At 43.2% G+C, this 14,725-nt stretch overlaps 1 protein-coding gene across 1 annotated transcript; it reads right to left on the bottom strand.

The window, feature by feature from the left end:
* Positions 1,699–2,361, bottom strand: LOC109217379. The gene has a single exon (XM_019381618.1). The coding sequence runs from the start codon at positions 2,359–2,361 to the stop codon at positions 1,699–1,701; it is 663 nt and encodes a 220-aa protein (XP_019237163.1).

The following is a 14,725-nucleotide window of genomic DNA, read 5'->3' as shown; positions in this document are numbered from 1 at the left end:
ATTCCGACTCCGATGTCTCATGTTCCACTGCCGTCCAAAATTGCCAAATTTCCAACTTTCGCCAATTCAAGCTAAATTCTACCACGGTCCTCCAAATTACCTTCCGGACACGCTCCTAAGCCCCAAATCACCATACAAAACTGTTGAAACCATCCAAAACCCATTCCGGAGCCGTTTACAAAAAATTCAAGAATTTCGGTCAACTCTCACCGCTTAAGCTTCCAAGACTAAAATCCTTCTTTCCATATGACTCCAAATCATTCGATAACTGAACTCGACCATGTACGCAAGTCATAACACATAATACGAAGCTGCTCAAGACCTTATGCCACTGAACGGAGCTTAAATTCTCAAAATGACCGGTCAGGTCGTTACAGTGGTGATGATATATATGCCTTTAGTCCTCGTAGAGCTCGGACGCACTCGAAAGTTCATTCGAGGCCATTTTACTTCTTGAGTACGCCAAAAAATTTGTCACATCTATCCGACGACTGCGGAATGAACTTTGATAGGGCGATGATATGATGAGTCAACCTTTGGACTTGCTTTTTGGTGGTTAAGAGTTCTAGTATCCCCTCGATAGATTTTATTTGGTCAGGGTTGACCTTGATCCTTTGCTATGACGCCAGGAAACCCAAGAATTTTCCCGAGGCTGCGCCAAACGTGCATTTCTTCGGGTTCAACTTCATTCCTTATCGTTTGATTATGTCGAAAGTTTCTTTCAAATGATTGATGTGATCCTCTGCCCTTTTGGACATGACCAACATATTGTCTATATATACCTCCATGGTCGTATCGAGCTGGTCATTGAACATCTTAGTTACCAACCTTTGATGAGTAGCCCCCGCGTTTTTGGTTCAAACGGCATGACCCGATAACAATATGTTCCTTTGTGGGTTACAAACGTGGTCTTCTCCTGGCCTTCTTCTTCCATGGAAATTTGATTATAGACTGAGTAAGCACCCAAAAAACCCAATAGTTCATGCCCGGCTGTTGCGTCGATGAGCTCGTCGATATGCTGTAACGCGAACTAATCCTTCGGACATGCTTTATTCAAATCTGTGAAATCCACGCACATCCGCCATTTGCCATTTTTCTTTTTGACCATCACTATGTTGGCAATCAACTTGGGGTACTTCGACTCCCTGATGGAGCCATTTGCTAACAGTATTTTCACCTTCTCGTGGACTACATCATTGATGGCGGAGTTGAGTTTACGTCTAACTTTCCTTACTAGGGGTGGAATGGGTCGACATTTAATGTGTGTGTGCTGATTTCTTTTGGAATGCTCGGTATATCTGCTTGGCTGGAAGCAAACAAATTTGCATTAGCTATTAAAAATTGACTGAATTTCCCTGGTTCCTAGAGTTTACAACCGATATAGGCCTTATTGCTATAATCGTTGAGGTTCAATTGAACGGGGTCGAGGTCTTCTATGGTCGAACCTGCAGCCTTGATCATGTCGAGATCCATGATGACATCTCCAGTTTCTTCTTGCTTTAACCTCGACCTTGTTGATTGCTATATCTCTTTTTCTTTGTCCTTTTTCTGTTGAATGGTCGTGTTATCCATGGCAATGCGGTATCATTCCCCGGACATGCGTTGTTCTCTGTGTATGCTGGATATCCCCCGTAGTGTCGGGAACTTAATTACTTGGTATAGGCTGGATGGAATAGCTCTCATGGGATGTATCCATGGTCATCCCACTATGACGTTGTACGTAGTGGCCTGGTCCATGATGTGGAATGTTGTCTCCAGAGTCATGCCGCTTGTCAAGACGGAGACTGTTATTTCCCCGGATGTTTGCTCAATTGCATTATTAGAACCGGTTAGCGTGATGCAACACGACACTAACTTATCCTCGAGCCTCATTTGGGTAAGGACTCGGGGATGGATAATGCATGCACTGCTTCCATCATCCACCATGATACGTTGGACATCGGTATCTAAAATGCGTAAAGTAATAACGAGGGCATCATTATGACGGAAAGTCAAACCGTTGCCATTCGACTCGTCGAAGATGTTACTTTCTTCGAGTCCGTCGTACCGTTTATGGGTGATAGACCGCTTGAGTTTGTGAGTGGTGGTAAAATTCACGATGTTGGTAGAAGCATCGTTGCTGCCGTCGATGATCATGTTGATGGTACGAGCTGGCGATGGCGGCTTCGATGGGCTTTGATGTTCAGGTCCTCTGGCGAAGTTGGTCCTCCTCTTATCGCTTAAAAGCTCTTTGAGGTGCCCTTGCCGTAACATGTTTATGACTTCCTGTCTGAGGGGGATGCAATCTCCTATTTTGTGTCTGCGTTCCTGGTGGAACTCACATAGGGCATCGGACTTTCTAGTGTTCGGATCTGATCTCATGTTTGGTAGCCACTTCACTTTTGTGTTTCTTAAGCGCATAGACTATTTCTGTAGGCGAGACACAAAAATTGTGAGCAAATAATAAAGGAGGCATACCTCTTTCATTCCGATGAGTCCCTATCCTTGGTCTGGACTGGCCTTCTTCATAGCGAGGGAGGGTGTGTCGGCCGCCCTAACATATGGTTGGTGTCGTTCCCTGTTAGGTCGCGGAATTGGATGATCTCTTCTGGTACTATCTCTTCATTCTTTTCTGGATTCGGCTTATATCGAGGTTAGCCGGTGAGTTAGTCCATTGAGATCGTCCTCGTCTGCTCGGGCCTCGGCACAATAAGCATTGTGGATTTCATCCCAAGTGGTTGTAGGATACTTTATCAATTGGCTCAATAGTTTTCTAGTTGCTCTTGAACCCTCTCTACTCAGCCCGTTCTGAAAAGCTGCGACCGCCATCCCTTCGGATATGTTTGGCAAAGTCATCCTTACTCTGTTGAAACGGGCGAGGAAGTCCCTTAGTTCCTCTCCCAATGACTGCTTAATAGAAAATATGTCATTTACTCTCGCCTCGGCCTTCTCGGCTCCGGCATGGGCAGTTACGAACTTATCGGCCATTTCTTTGAAAGTTTCTATGGAGTGGGCTGGTAGCTGCGATAACATGTTAATGCCCCTCCCGTGAGGGTTTCTCCAAACTTCTTCAGCAAAATGGAGGACACTTTTTCCTTGGCGAGGTCATTGCCTTTCGCGGCGGTGACGTAATGAGTCACATGATCTTCAGGATCGGTCGTTCCATCGTATATCCTGAGGTAGGGTGGCATTTTGAAGGTCTTTGGTATGGCATGTGGGGTTGCATCATTGCCATACGGCTGCTCTATGAACCTGGTGGCATCCCTTTTTGGCAGCAGCTTGGGAGCGCTCGGTATCTTGTCAACTCGTTCTTGGTGTTCTTTCATCTGGTCTTGGAGCGCCTTGTTTTCATTCTCCATTTTTTCCATCCTCTTTAGAATGGCAGCGAGGGCGTTGTCACCTGCACTATCAGTAACGTTGTGAGTTATACCTGTCGTTGGAGGGTGGGTCGGTTGCATTGCTTGCCTATTTGTTGTATCGTGCAGGCCGCTGCGGTTTCTACAGTCATGCCTGGAGCGGGTTTGTTGAGGATTCTTGCTAGCGTGTCGTTCATCCATGCCTCAAGGAGTTTTTTCACAACTGGGGGCGTCCCCTCTCTGTAGACGTGGAGGCTCCTTTTCCGTTGGGTTTTGTTATGCTGCAGTGCCAGGGTGGTGACCTTTCTCGCCCAGGAGACTCATTAGGCTTTGTGACCTCACCTACTGTTACACACCGATCGTTGATGATATTCATGAGGTTGGTTGGGAAGTCAATTGTTTTTTTGTCCTTTCTCCTTGGTTACCTGCCATGTAGGATTTTATATACACAATGAAAGGTTTCGGGGGTTTTCGATGTTAGTAACTTGCGTTAATTGTAGATCTAGGGGAAACTAAATATTTACCTAAAAAAATTCCACAGATGGCGCCAAATTATTGGACAAAAAATATAGATCTTGGTTCAAATAATTAAGTTTATATAAATAAGGGTTAATCTTAGCTAACAATAATATCCCTAGATGGGGCTCCTGAAGAAGCAACAAATACTATGTAGATATAGTCAAACAGTGGCAGTAGCATTCAATAAATATTCTAGAAATTAGAGGCAATAATGTAGCATTCAATATCAATGAATAACAATAAATGAAATTTAAGTAAATAGAATGAATGAGTCACCCAAGAAAGAATGGAATAAGTGGATGTTCTTTATGACAATGATGAATGATAGATAATCCATTGAATATTTGAGTTATTCACAGATCTAGTGGAAAAGTATAGACAAGAATCTCAACAAAAAGGTGATATTTGTATCTAAGCAAATGATATCCGATTCTCTTTCTCGAGTCAAAGTGTGTTTTTTAAAAATGAATATCACATGTCCCCTATTATAGTATCTTTTTATGTACTTAGGGAACATGCTCCTAAAAACCTTAAAAGTACAAGTGTAGAGAATATCCACTATAATATTCTCTGTAATTTACTATCTTGGAACTAGCCGTTATAACTCCATCAAAAAGTACTCGACCTCGGGCTCAACCTTTGTTGATTCCTCTACTTCGTCCCATGTTGACTCTTAGACCGCAAACTTCGCCGCTTCTTGGGCCATTTCGAAAAATGACGACTTAGGAACTCTTCCCTAGTACTATCTTGGGTTAATATTATAAAGATAGATTTTGACCCGGACAATAATATTCTCATATGTAACTAAAAGCAACATTTTGGCAAAAATAGTTTCAAGAGAGAACGTCCAATATTGCAGCTATAACAGTAACAGTAGCAACAACGAATATCTCGAGAAAGAACGTTTCAACATACTTCAACAAACGCACCTTTCTAGGGGTTAGAAGTTTGGGATGTACTGCTTTTAAGTAGTGAGTACATTAAATAATCATTTCACTTGAAATACTTTTCAAAAATATTTTATAATATTCGAATACTAATTAAATTATTATTTACAAATACTGAAATACTATCATTTATAGACACACAAAGGTATAGAAACCTTTTTAATCCCCCCCGCCCCCACCACTTAATTCCCCAAACCAGCTCCCCGTCATTCTATTTTGTTTTTCTACTTTTATGAGATTACAAATTTGGGCATCATGATCAGTATTATTTGCGTTCATGCCTCCGTATCACACGACTCAGTAAGATGGATTGCATAAATCTTAACCCTCTATCTTTTTTCTGCTTAATTTTAACCCATCAGATAATTCTTTCAGCGGCAAAGAAATAGGCTTTAATTTATTAGTGTCTCTTGCCTTCAATATTCAATTCTTCGGCAGTTGAAATTTGAACTTATTAAATTCTCCAATTTATGGTGGGAACTTATATATGAGTCCGGAACCAAAGTAACACAAAGTGTAACCTGAAGAACCAAAGTAACGCGAAAAAAACGAAGAACCAAGTAAATCTAGCGTGTGACTAGCATGCGCTATACCCTCTTGGTCAAATGTCCCAGGCTAACGGCCATCTGGTCAACTTTGATAGGATATAGCGCATGGTAGGAATGTTCTATACCTGTCCTTTTTTCCTGCCAACCTTATCTATAATGATTCCCCTGTACTTGTTAGGTGATTGTCCAGATTTTCTTACCATAGTTGGTTCTCCTATCTCATGAAGGAAAGGACAACATGATCGCATCCAACTCCGCACTACTAATAAGTAGCAAGAGAGGGTCGCAATAGCTTTTATCCGATTTTGGGTCGGGATCGAATTTACAGAGAGCTAGGATTGGAATCGAGTATCTATCTAGTTTAGGATTGCGTATGTGCTCTTAATTGGTCTTTTATTCATTTTTGGATTTTCTTTATGATTCTATTTTTATCAAACTACTAATTGAAAATGCAACTAGATTAAGCTAAGACATAGATATTGCAAGTTGTATCTAATGGTTTAAAAGGCACTAGGGTAGTGACATCCGCCTAGGTGGGCAAATGACGGGTACTTGAAACTAAGGCTTAGTTGACATGATTGGGGAGTATGAAATAACCGTTGCACTACTTTACCCACTCTACACCTCTCGGTGGTTCGAGTGATTTTGCCCGAATTGGCTTTCTCAAGACCAATTGGGTATGCCAATTTGCACAAGCAACTTAGGGTTCAATTCGGGTATTACTCTCTCGAGGTTTAACCCTTTAATTGGGGCTATCGATCTCTTGAGTATGCCCCAATTGATTGTTGGACCAATTTCGGAGACTTAGGCTCTCTTTCTCAAGAAGAGCTCGAGTCAACACAAATTAGTATTTGCAACCACTAATTCAGAAATTAACCATGAAATTGGCTCAAATAACAAACGCCCATAGTCAATTTAGCCTTAAAATTCAAGACCCATCAATTACCCACACTAGGGTTGAGCCACAACCCTAGCTATGGGGTCTAGCTACTCATATTAGAAGAAGAAAAGCAAGAAATAGATAAAGATAAACACATATTAATTAATTGTTAAGCTAAATACAAAGATTCAATGGTAAAAAGTAAGTAAAAATGCCCAAAATGGCTAAGAAAAGTTGCCTCACGAGCGCAGCTGATGTTTTTACAATATCTGATGACCTAAAAATGGAAAAAGAATCTATTTATACTAAGCTGAAAAATCTGGATAAAAATGCCCCTGCTGGGTTAGTGCGGGCCACACAAAATGGACCGCGGTCCGCATTGTTCTTTGGCTTTCAAAATTGATCTCTCTGAACTTGGGCTCCACGGACCGCGGCCGCGGAGGCTTCTAGTGCGGTACGCACAAAGTTGACCGCGGACCGCGATGGCTCAAAACTCTGAAAAATGATCTCTCTAAATCTTCACACCGCGGACCGCAGAGAATGGACTGCGGTCGCGGTGTCTTCAGTGCGGACCGCATAAAATGGTGTGCGGCCGCACTGCCTTGAAGCCTGGAAATCAGCTCTCTAAATCTTCTAGTGCGGACCGCACAAAGTGGTGTTCGGCCGCACTGGGCCTGTTCTGCATGAGATTGCCTTATTTTTGGTACTTGTGCAAGTTTCACTCCTTTTGAGCCGATCTTCGACATTTTGTCACTTTGTTGATCAAACCTGCAATCAAGCACAACTTGTGAGCCTTTTAGGACAATTTTATATGAATATTTGATCAAAGCATAAGCAAGAAGGAGTATAAAATGCGTCAAAATCCCTAGTTATCAACTCCCCCAAACTTAAGCTTTTGCTTGTCCTCAAGCAAACAAAATAAGACCCACCCCTTAAGGGAAAATCCAAGAAATTTTCAGCTGTCCTAAAGCAACCTCAACTAGCATCAATTGGGACTAACAATTGCCCTTAATACAAATGAACCATTAACAACATTTACTCTTTGAACAACCATGGATCAAGTGCGACACACGAGCATCAAGAGTTGACTCAACACATCAAAGAACCCCTTCAATTATTTTGGTCATTGTGGAACCCAAACTCACATATCTCAACTCTCCCTAAGCAAACCTCACCTTTAGAATAGTGGCACGCAAAAACGAGGTTAATGGAAATTCACTCATCTCTCTCAAGAAAAAGTCTCAAGTTCGGCTCTAGGTACCATATGCTTGCCCCTTATGTGAGTATCCACTAATGTAAGCTTCATTCAACTCAAGATCATATAGGACTTTTGTGGAGACATTGTGAAGGCTTTTGGTACAGGGTAGGAAATGTTTTGGTCTAAGTTGGTTCCATCTTCCCTTAAGCACTTCTTTTGATTCATTTGGCATCCATTCACTTGACTCTTTGAGTCATTTCACTTCTTTTTAAGGGGTTAGAGAGACACAATGTCACTCTTTCTTGTGCCTTTCAAACCTTTTTTTCCTTTTTCAACTTTCCACACCTTTCATACTTTGCTTTTCTTTGAATCCCTTTTCATTCTTTTTCACATTGAACTTTCTTTTTGTCTTTTTGCTTTTCTTTCTTTTTCATCGCCTTTCCTTTTCTTCATATTTGTGCCTTTTTACCACTTTGTTGCAATCCTCGTCTCTCCCCCCAAACTTATACTTTTGCCATGTGCTAAAGGAAAGATCGGGTGCCAAGAGAGGGTATCTTTTAGAACGGGTATAGGCTTGTATCATGGTTCTTGAATGAAAAAGGTCTAAGGCTCAAAAGGGTTGACTAGGGATCATATCACTGGTAGGTTATGGAATTGTTCAAACTATCATTTGGATCAAGGAGAGCATATAATCATGTCTTAAGTCAAAATTCACCTAGGATTTCGCCTCAACAAACATTCAGGGCAAGTTCTAGACCAATGGCTCGGGACTTGGACTTGCAATTCAATTACTCACCACACAAGCTAAGGGATTGCTAAAGACATAGAGTCGGGGGCCCACAACGACCTTAGATACGATTTGAGCACACAATGGTCCCGAAAAACCATTTGATGATTATTGGCCAACACAAGAGTCTCAAGGTCACAACTTTCACCATCCTAAACACAACAAATTGTTTTTGACCATAAGATCAAAGGCAAATGTGCTAGGCCCAAGTGAAGCTTTGCTTGAGGTACCCTTAACTACTAACTACTAAAAACAAAAAGAAAAACGGACTCAAACCCTTAAGAAGGTTGTCACGCCATCTATCATTGGGAAGAGCCACCCGGTTCACACAACACTCCACCTTTGGAAAGAACCGTGGCATTAAGAAAACCAAAGGCTTATTGCAAATTTCAAAACAAAAAACTACGAATCACAAATAAGAAGCTAAAAACGAAATTTTTTTGCGGAAAATAGAATAAATATATATACAAGAGGGGATTTGAATATACAATGGATGGGATGAATATATACAATGTGATGTAACTTTATATACAGACCTAAAGTGAAATCAAAATGCGATAAATGTAACGAAATATCAGAATTATATATAGACCAAAGATAAAAAGATAAATAAAGCATAGAAATGTATCAAAAATATATACATGGGATAGTCTGGACTTCTATTGGGACGAGCCATACTTGTTCAAGATTTGCACCGACGGAGTGATCCGGAGGTGTGTACCTGAGGAGGAGTAATTTAGCATCCTAGAGGCTTGTTATTCCTCCCCCTATGGTGGCCATCATGGAGGGGCGAGGACGGCTTCGAAAGTTTTGAGTTGTGGTTTTTATTGGCCAACCTTGCTCAAAGATGCAAGTGACCTAGTAAGAAGGTGTGATCAATGTCAACGAGCGGGCGGGATTTCCAAGAAAGATGAGATGCCTCTAAACACAATTCTTGAAGTTGATATCTTTGATGTATGGGGTATCGATTTTATGGCCCTTTTGTAATCTCGTGTGGTAACACTTACATTCTTGTAGCGGTTGATTATGTGTCAAAATGGGTTGAGGCCGTGGCCTTGCCCAACAATGAAGCTAGGAGTGTGGTGGCATTTCTGAAGAAGAGCATTTTCACAAGGTTTGGTACACCTCGGGCGATTATTAGTGATGGAGGATCGCATTTTTGTAATATAGCTTTTGACGCCTTGCTTTCCAAGTATGGTGTCAACCATAAAGTCTCTACGCCTTATCATCCTCAAGCAAGTGGCCAGGTTGAATTGTCTAACAGGGAGATCAAGAGCATTTTGTCCAAAACTGTCAATGCCAATAGGACCGATTGGTCTAAAAAGTTAGATGATGCTCTATGGGCTAACCGAACCGCTTACAAGACCCCAATTGGTATGTCGCCGTACCGGTTGGTGTTTGGGAAAGCATGTCATTTACCAGTGGAGTTGGAGCATAAGGCCATGTGGGCATTGAAGAAGTTGAATCTTGATTGGGATATAGCTGCTAATCTTCGGGTGGAGCAACTCAATGAGCTTGATGAATTTAGGTTCCATGCCACTCTAGTTCGTCCCTGTATAAGGATAAAATGAAATATCTTCATGACAAATACACTCGGGGTAAGGAGTTCAAGGTGGGCAATTTGGTGCTCTTATTCAATTCTCGACTACGGTTGTTCCCGAGAAAGCTAAAATCAAAGTGGAGTGGACCATTTGAAGTAGTGTGTGTGACCCCATTTGGTGCTCTTGATTTGAAGAACAAAAGTGAGGAAGTTTTTAGAGTGAATGGGCACAGAGTCAAGCATTATCTTGGGAAGTTTGATGGTAGCCATATGGTGGTTGTTGTTCATTTCAAATGATTGGATGGTAACATGTGTCGTGCCGTGACGTTAAATCAGGCGCTTCTTGGGAGGCAACCCATGTGTTTTTCTTTTTGTTTTCTTTGATTTTCTTTGTAGTATAGGATTGATTTTTGGGCTAACTGGTTGTGAGATGTTACAGGATTGAGTTGATGCAGTGCAGGACATAATTAAAGAAATACACAGGTCTCTGAAGTTTGCAGTGCGGCCGCACAATCATTTTGTGCGGCCCGCACTAGCAGAGGGTGAAGAGTGAACTCTCTGAAGTTTGCCACCGCGGCCGCAGTCCATTTTGCGTAGTCCGTGGTGGGCCTCTGCGGTCGCAGTCTATTTTGTGCGGACCGCAGAGGGCTGCCTTCTCAAACTTGAACAAAATAGCCCAGTGCGGACCGCGGTCCATTTTGTGCGGTTCGCACCGGTAGGTGAGACTGGGCCCCAGGGTTTTCTCTATAAATAGACCCTTGGGGCCTCCTTTTACTCTTTCCGCACTTTTGCCTCTCAAACCTAAGAAAAACATTGTTCATCACACCCTTTGCTCATAATTAATTGTTGGAACGTATTTGCTTCAATTCATCTCATTATCTGGTACCACAATCTTCCTTTTACTTGTTTAATTTTGTTAATTTTTGTTTTTCCTTAGCTTTTAGGTCTTCTTCCTCCCCTATTTTCCTAAATTTCCATGCTAGGTTAGTTTAAATCTTAATTCATGTGGACTTAGTTAGTATAATGGACTGGGCAATCATTTAGAGACACTAATTAGGTGAAAAATTGAGCTTAAAATCTAAAATTTGGAAACCCTAGTTTAGTGCCAAATCTAGGCACCCTATGCGGACCGCGGTTGATTCTGTGCGGTCCGCACTAGCCCCAGTGCGGCCGCAGTTGCTTTTGTGCGGTTCGCACTGCTGAGATTCAGAGGCTATGTTTTTGGAACGCCACACCTGTGCGGACCGCGGTCGTTTCTGTGCGGACCGCGGTCGTTTCTGTGCGGTCCGCGGTGGCCTCAGTGCGGCCGCAGTTGGTTTTGTGCGGTCCGCACTGGGCACTTCTGCAACCTTTCTTCCATATTTCTGCAACACTATTTTTAATTGATTACACTGATACTAACAAGCTGTTTGAATTGCAATTGCAGACAATGGTGAGACAACAAGGAAAAGGCTCAAAACCATCGGGAAAAGGAGAATCCTCCCGGGGAGGGAAGAAAAAAAGATCATAAAACTCACTCCCCAAGCTCGGGAAAACATAAAAAGGACCAGAAAACTAATCAAAGCTGCAGACAGAGCTGCTTTCCATTCCTCGGGGAGTGAGTATCAACCGTAAAGGGACATTTCTTCAGACTCCGTGCCAGAATATGTTGAAGACTGGCTGGAGAGATTCAGGCTACGAGACACTCCTCCACCATCACCCACTGCCCAAGCACCCACACATGTGATTTCTGAGTCGTCTGAGGGCTCAGCAGCAGGTAGTGGGGAATACTCCACCTCTCCCACAGCTTCTTTATCCAGAGAGGGTAGAGAAGGAGGTGAGGAGGCAGTAGAGGGAGATGAGGAAGTTTCAGAAGGAGGAGAACCAAGGGTTGGGGGTGTAGATAGAACTAGGAAGCCGGAAGTTTGGCGAGATAGGTTCATGAGTGAGGTGGCGTACCACAAATTTAGGGAGTGGTGGCCGGTGAGAAAATTGATACCGGAGAGGAGCTTCATTGATAGAAATCTTTTACCCCACAACCCCAATGTACAAAGGCAATTTAGGACTAGAGTGGGCTGGGAACATTTTATGGAGGAGTGTGTAGATGCCAATGAACACATGGTCAAGGAGTTTTACTGCAATGTAGACCAAAAAGGGCTCCAAAGTGACCAAGGTTCGTAATAAGACAGTGTTGTTTGAAGGGAAATACCACAACGAATACCTTGGCTTCAATGAGGAGGATGAAACTTTGTACATGGCGAAGTTGGAGATGGGCGAGGAGGTTCGTCCCTGGCTAGCACAGTACCCACGACACATGACAACACTCTTCCTCTTTCCCGGGTTGTGTTGGTGGCTTCTATCATGGCAGGGTATCCCACCAACGTGGGAAATGTGATGTCCAGAATCATTTCTGTTGTGGGTGTAGAGCATGACCGGAACTATCCTTTCCTCAGCACCCTCACTATGTACTTTTGGGATTTGAAGGTGGACAAGAAGCCCTACGATGTCAGAGTCAAAGCAAAGGCCCCCTTCTCCTGGTAACAGCATGCAGGGGGATGATAACCCCAAGAGCAAGAGTTTCAAAGGTACAGCTACTGCTTCAACTGGCCAGTCTGAAGAGCCAGTTGTGGTAGTGGTTCCTGCTGAGCCTACCTACACCTCCACAGATATCCCTCCCGGTCCATCCACATCCACAACCATTCCTGTTGATCTATCCAACCCAGCAGGCCTGGAGATTCCATCTTCCTGGACCCATCCCATTACTGCCCACCGACTGAGCCAGGCTCCTATCAGTATCAACAACTGGATGTCCACAGCATCATCCAAGTTGTCTACCTTGACTACCACTGTAGAGGCTCAGTCGGCACCTCCAGCCCCACAGGTGCCCTAGTCGATCGAGGATGCGCTCAAGGAGATGTTAGAAAATCAGAAGAAAATCCTCGACAACCAGAAGAAGCTTGCTGAGGCAGTTGATTCACATAGCAAGGCTCTCAAGGAGCTTGCTAAGGAGCATAAGAAGCTAAGGAAGACACGGGCCTCCAAAGAGTCTGTGAAGGAGCTGCGTGCAGATGTTGACAGACTGAAGGCAGATCAGCTGCATGTGGACCCAGTACCAGCAGCTCATCCACAGCCGGAGCAGTCACAGAGGCCTCCAAAGAGGAGGAAGATGATTCCTAGAGCTGATGATGCTATCATCCAGTTGGCGGACCCACCGGAGGCTTCTTCTAGTCAGCCACAGGATGTACCAGTTTCAGAGCCTGTTCAGGTCCAGGCCCAAGTACCAGTAGCAGAGAAGCAGACCACAGGGGACCAGTCTGAGGTCCCAGAGCACACAGAGGATCCTGGGACCACTCAGGAGCCCATGCAGACAGACAGGCCTTAGGGAGTCTTCTATATCCTTTCCCTCTCTTTTTGTTGCTTTGTTTAGACTAGTTGGCATTGGGGACAATGCCAGCTTTCATTTGAGGGGGTTAGGCCTTACTTTTTCGTTCATGGNTAGGCCTTACTTTTTTCTTCATGGATACATTCGGATGACTGTATATATTTTTGATACATTTCTATGCTTTCTTTATCTTTTTATCTTTGGTGTGTATATAATTCTGATATTTCGTTACATTTATCGCATTTTGATTTGACTTTGGGTCTGTATATAAAGTTACATCACATTGTATATATTCATCCCACCCATCGTATATTCAAATCCCCTCTTGTATATATATTCTAAGAACTTCCCCACTTTTGTTCTTCAAATCAAGAGCACCAAATGGGGTCACACACACTACTTCAAATGGTCCACTCCACTTTGATTTCAGCTTTCCCGGGAACAATCGTAGTCGAGAATTGAATAAGAGCACCAAATCTCCCACCTTGAACTCCTTGCCCCGAGTGTATTTGTCATGAAGATATTTCATTTTATGCTTATACAGGGACGAACTAGAGTAGGCATGGAACCTAACTTCATCAAGCTCATTGAGTTGCTCCACCCGAAGATTAGCAGCTATATCCCAATCAAGATTCAACTTCTTCAATGCCCACATGGCCTTATGCTCCAACTCCACTGGTAAATGACATGCTTTCCCAAACACCAACCGGTACGGCGACATACCAATAGGGGTCTTCTAAGCGGTCCGGTAAGCCCATAGAGCATCATCTAACTTTTTAAACCAATCGGTCCTATTGGCATTGATAGTTTTGGACAAAATGCTCTTGATCTCCCTGTTAGAAACTTCAACCTAGCCACTTGCTTGAGGATGATAAGGCGTAGAGACTTTGTGGTTGACACCATACTTGGAAAGCAAGACGTCAAAAGCTCTATTATAAAAATGCGATCCTCCATCACTAATAATCGCCCGAGGTGTACCAAACCTTGTGAAAATGCTCTTCTTCAGAAATGCCACCACACTCGTAGCTTCATTGTTGGGCAAGGCCACGGCCTCAACCCATTTTGACACATAATCAACCGTTACAAGAATGTAAGTGTTACCACAGGAGCTTATAAAAGGGCCCATAAAATCGATACCACATACATCAAAGATATCAACTTCAAGAATTGTGCTTAGAGGCATCTCATCTTTCTTGGGAATCCCGCCCGCTCGTTGACATTGATCACACCTTCTTACTAGATCACTTGCATCTTTGAACAAGGTTGGCCAATAAAATCCACAACTCAGAACTTTCGAAGCCGTCCTCGACCCTACATGATGGCCACCACAGGGGGAGGAATGACAAGCCTCTAGGATGCTAAATTGCTCCTCCTCATGTACACACCTCCGGATCACTCCGTCGGTGCAAATCTTGAACAAGTATGGCTCGTCCCAATAGAAGTCCAGACTATCCCGTTTGAGCTTCTTCCTTTGGTTTGAAGAGAGCTCACACGGGATGATGCAGTTACAAGGAAATTAGCAATGTCCGCAAACCATGGCATATCACACATTGACACAGAAAGTAGTTGCTCATCGGGGAATGTATCATTGATCTCTAGGCCATCACACG

This window comes from Nicotiana attenuata, chromosome 2 (assembly GCF_001879085.1).
Source record: "Nicotiana attenuata strain UT chromosome 2, NIATTr2, whole genome shotgun sequence".
NCBI classification, from domain to species: Eukaryota; Viridiplantae; Streptophyta; class Magnoliopsida; order Solanales; family Solanaceae; genus Nicotiana; species Nicotiana attenuata.
Note: the sequence above shows the minus strand (reverse complement) of the source record. Positions and strands in the feature narration are given on the sequence as shown.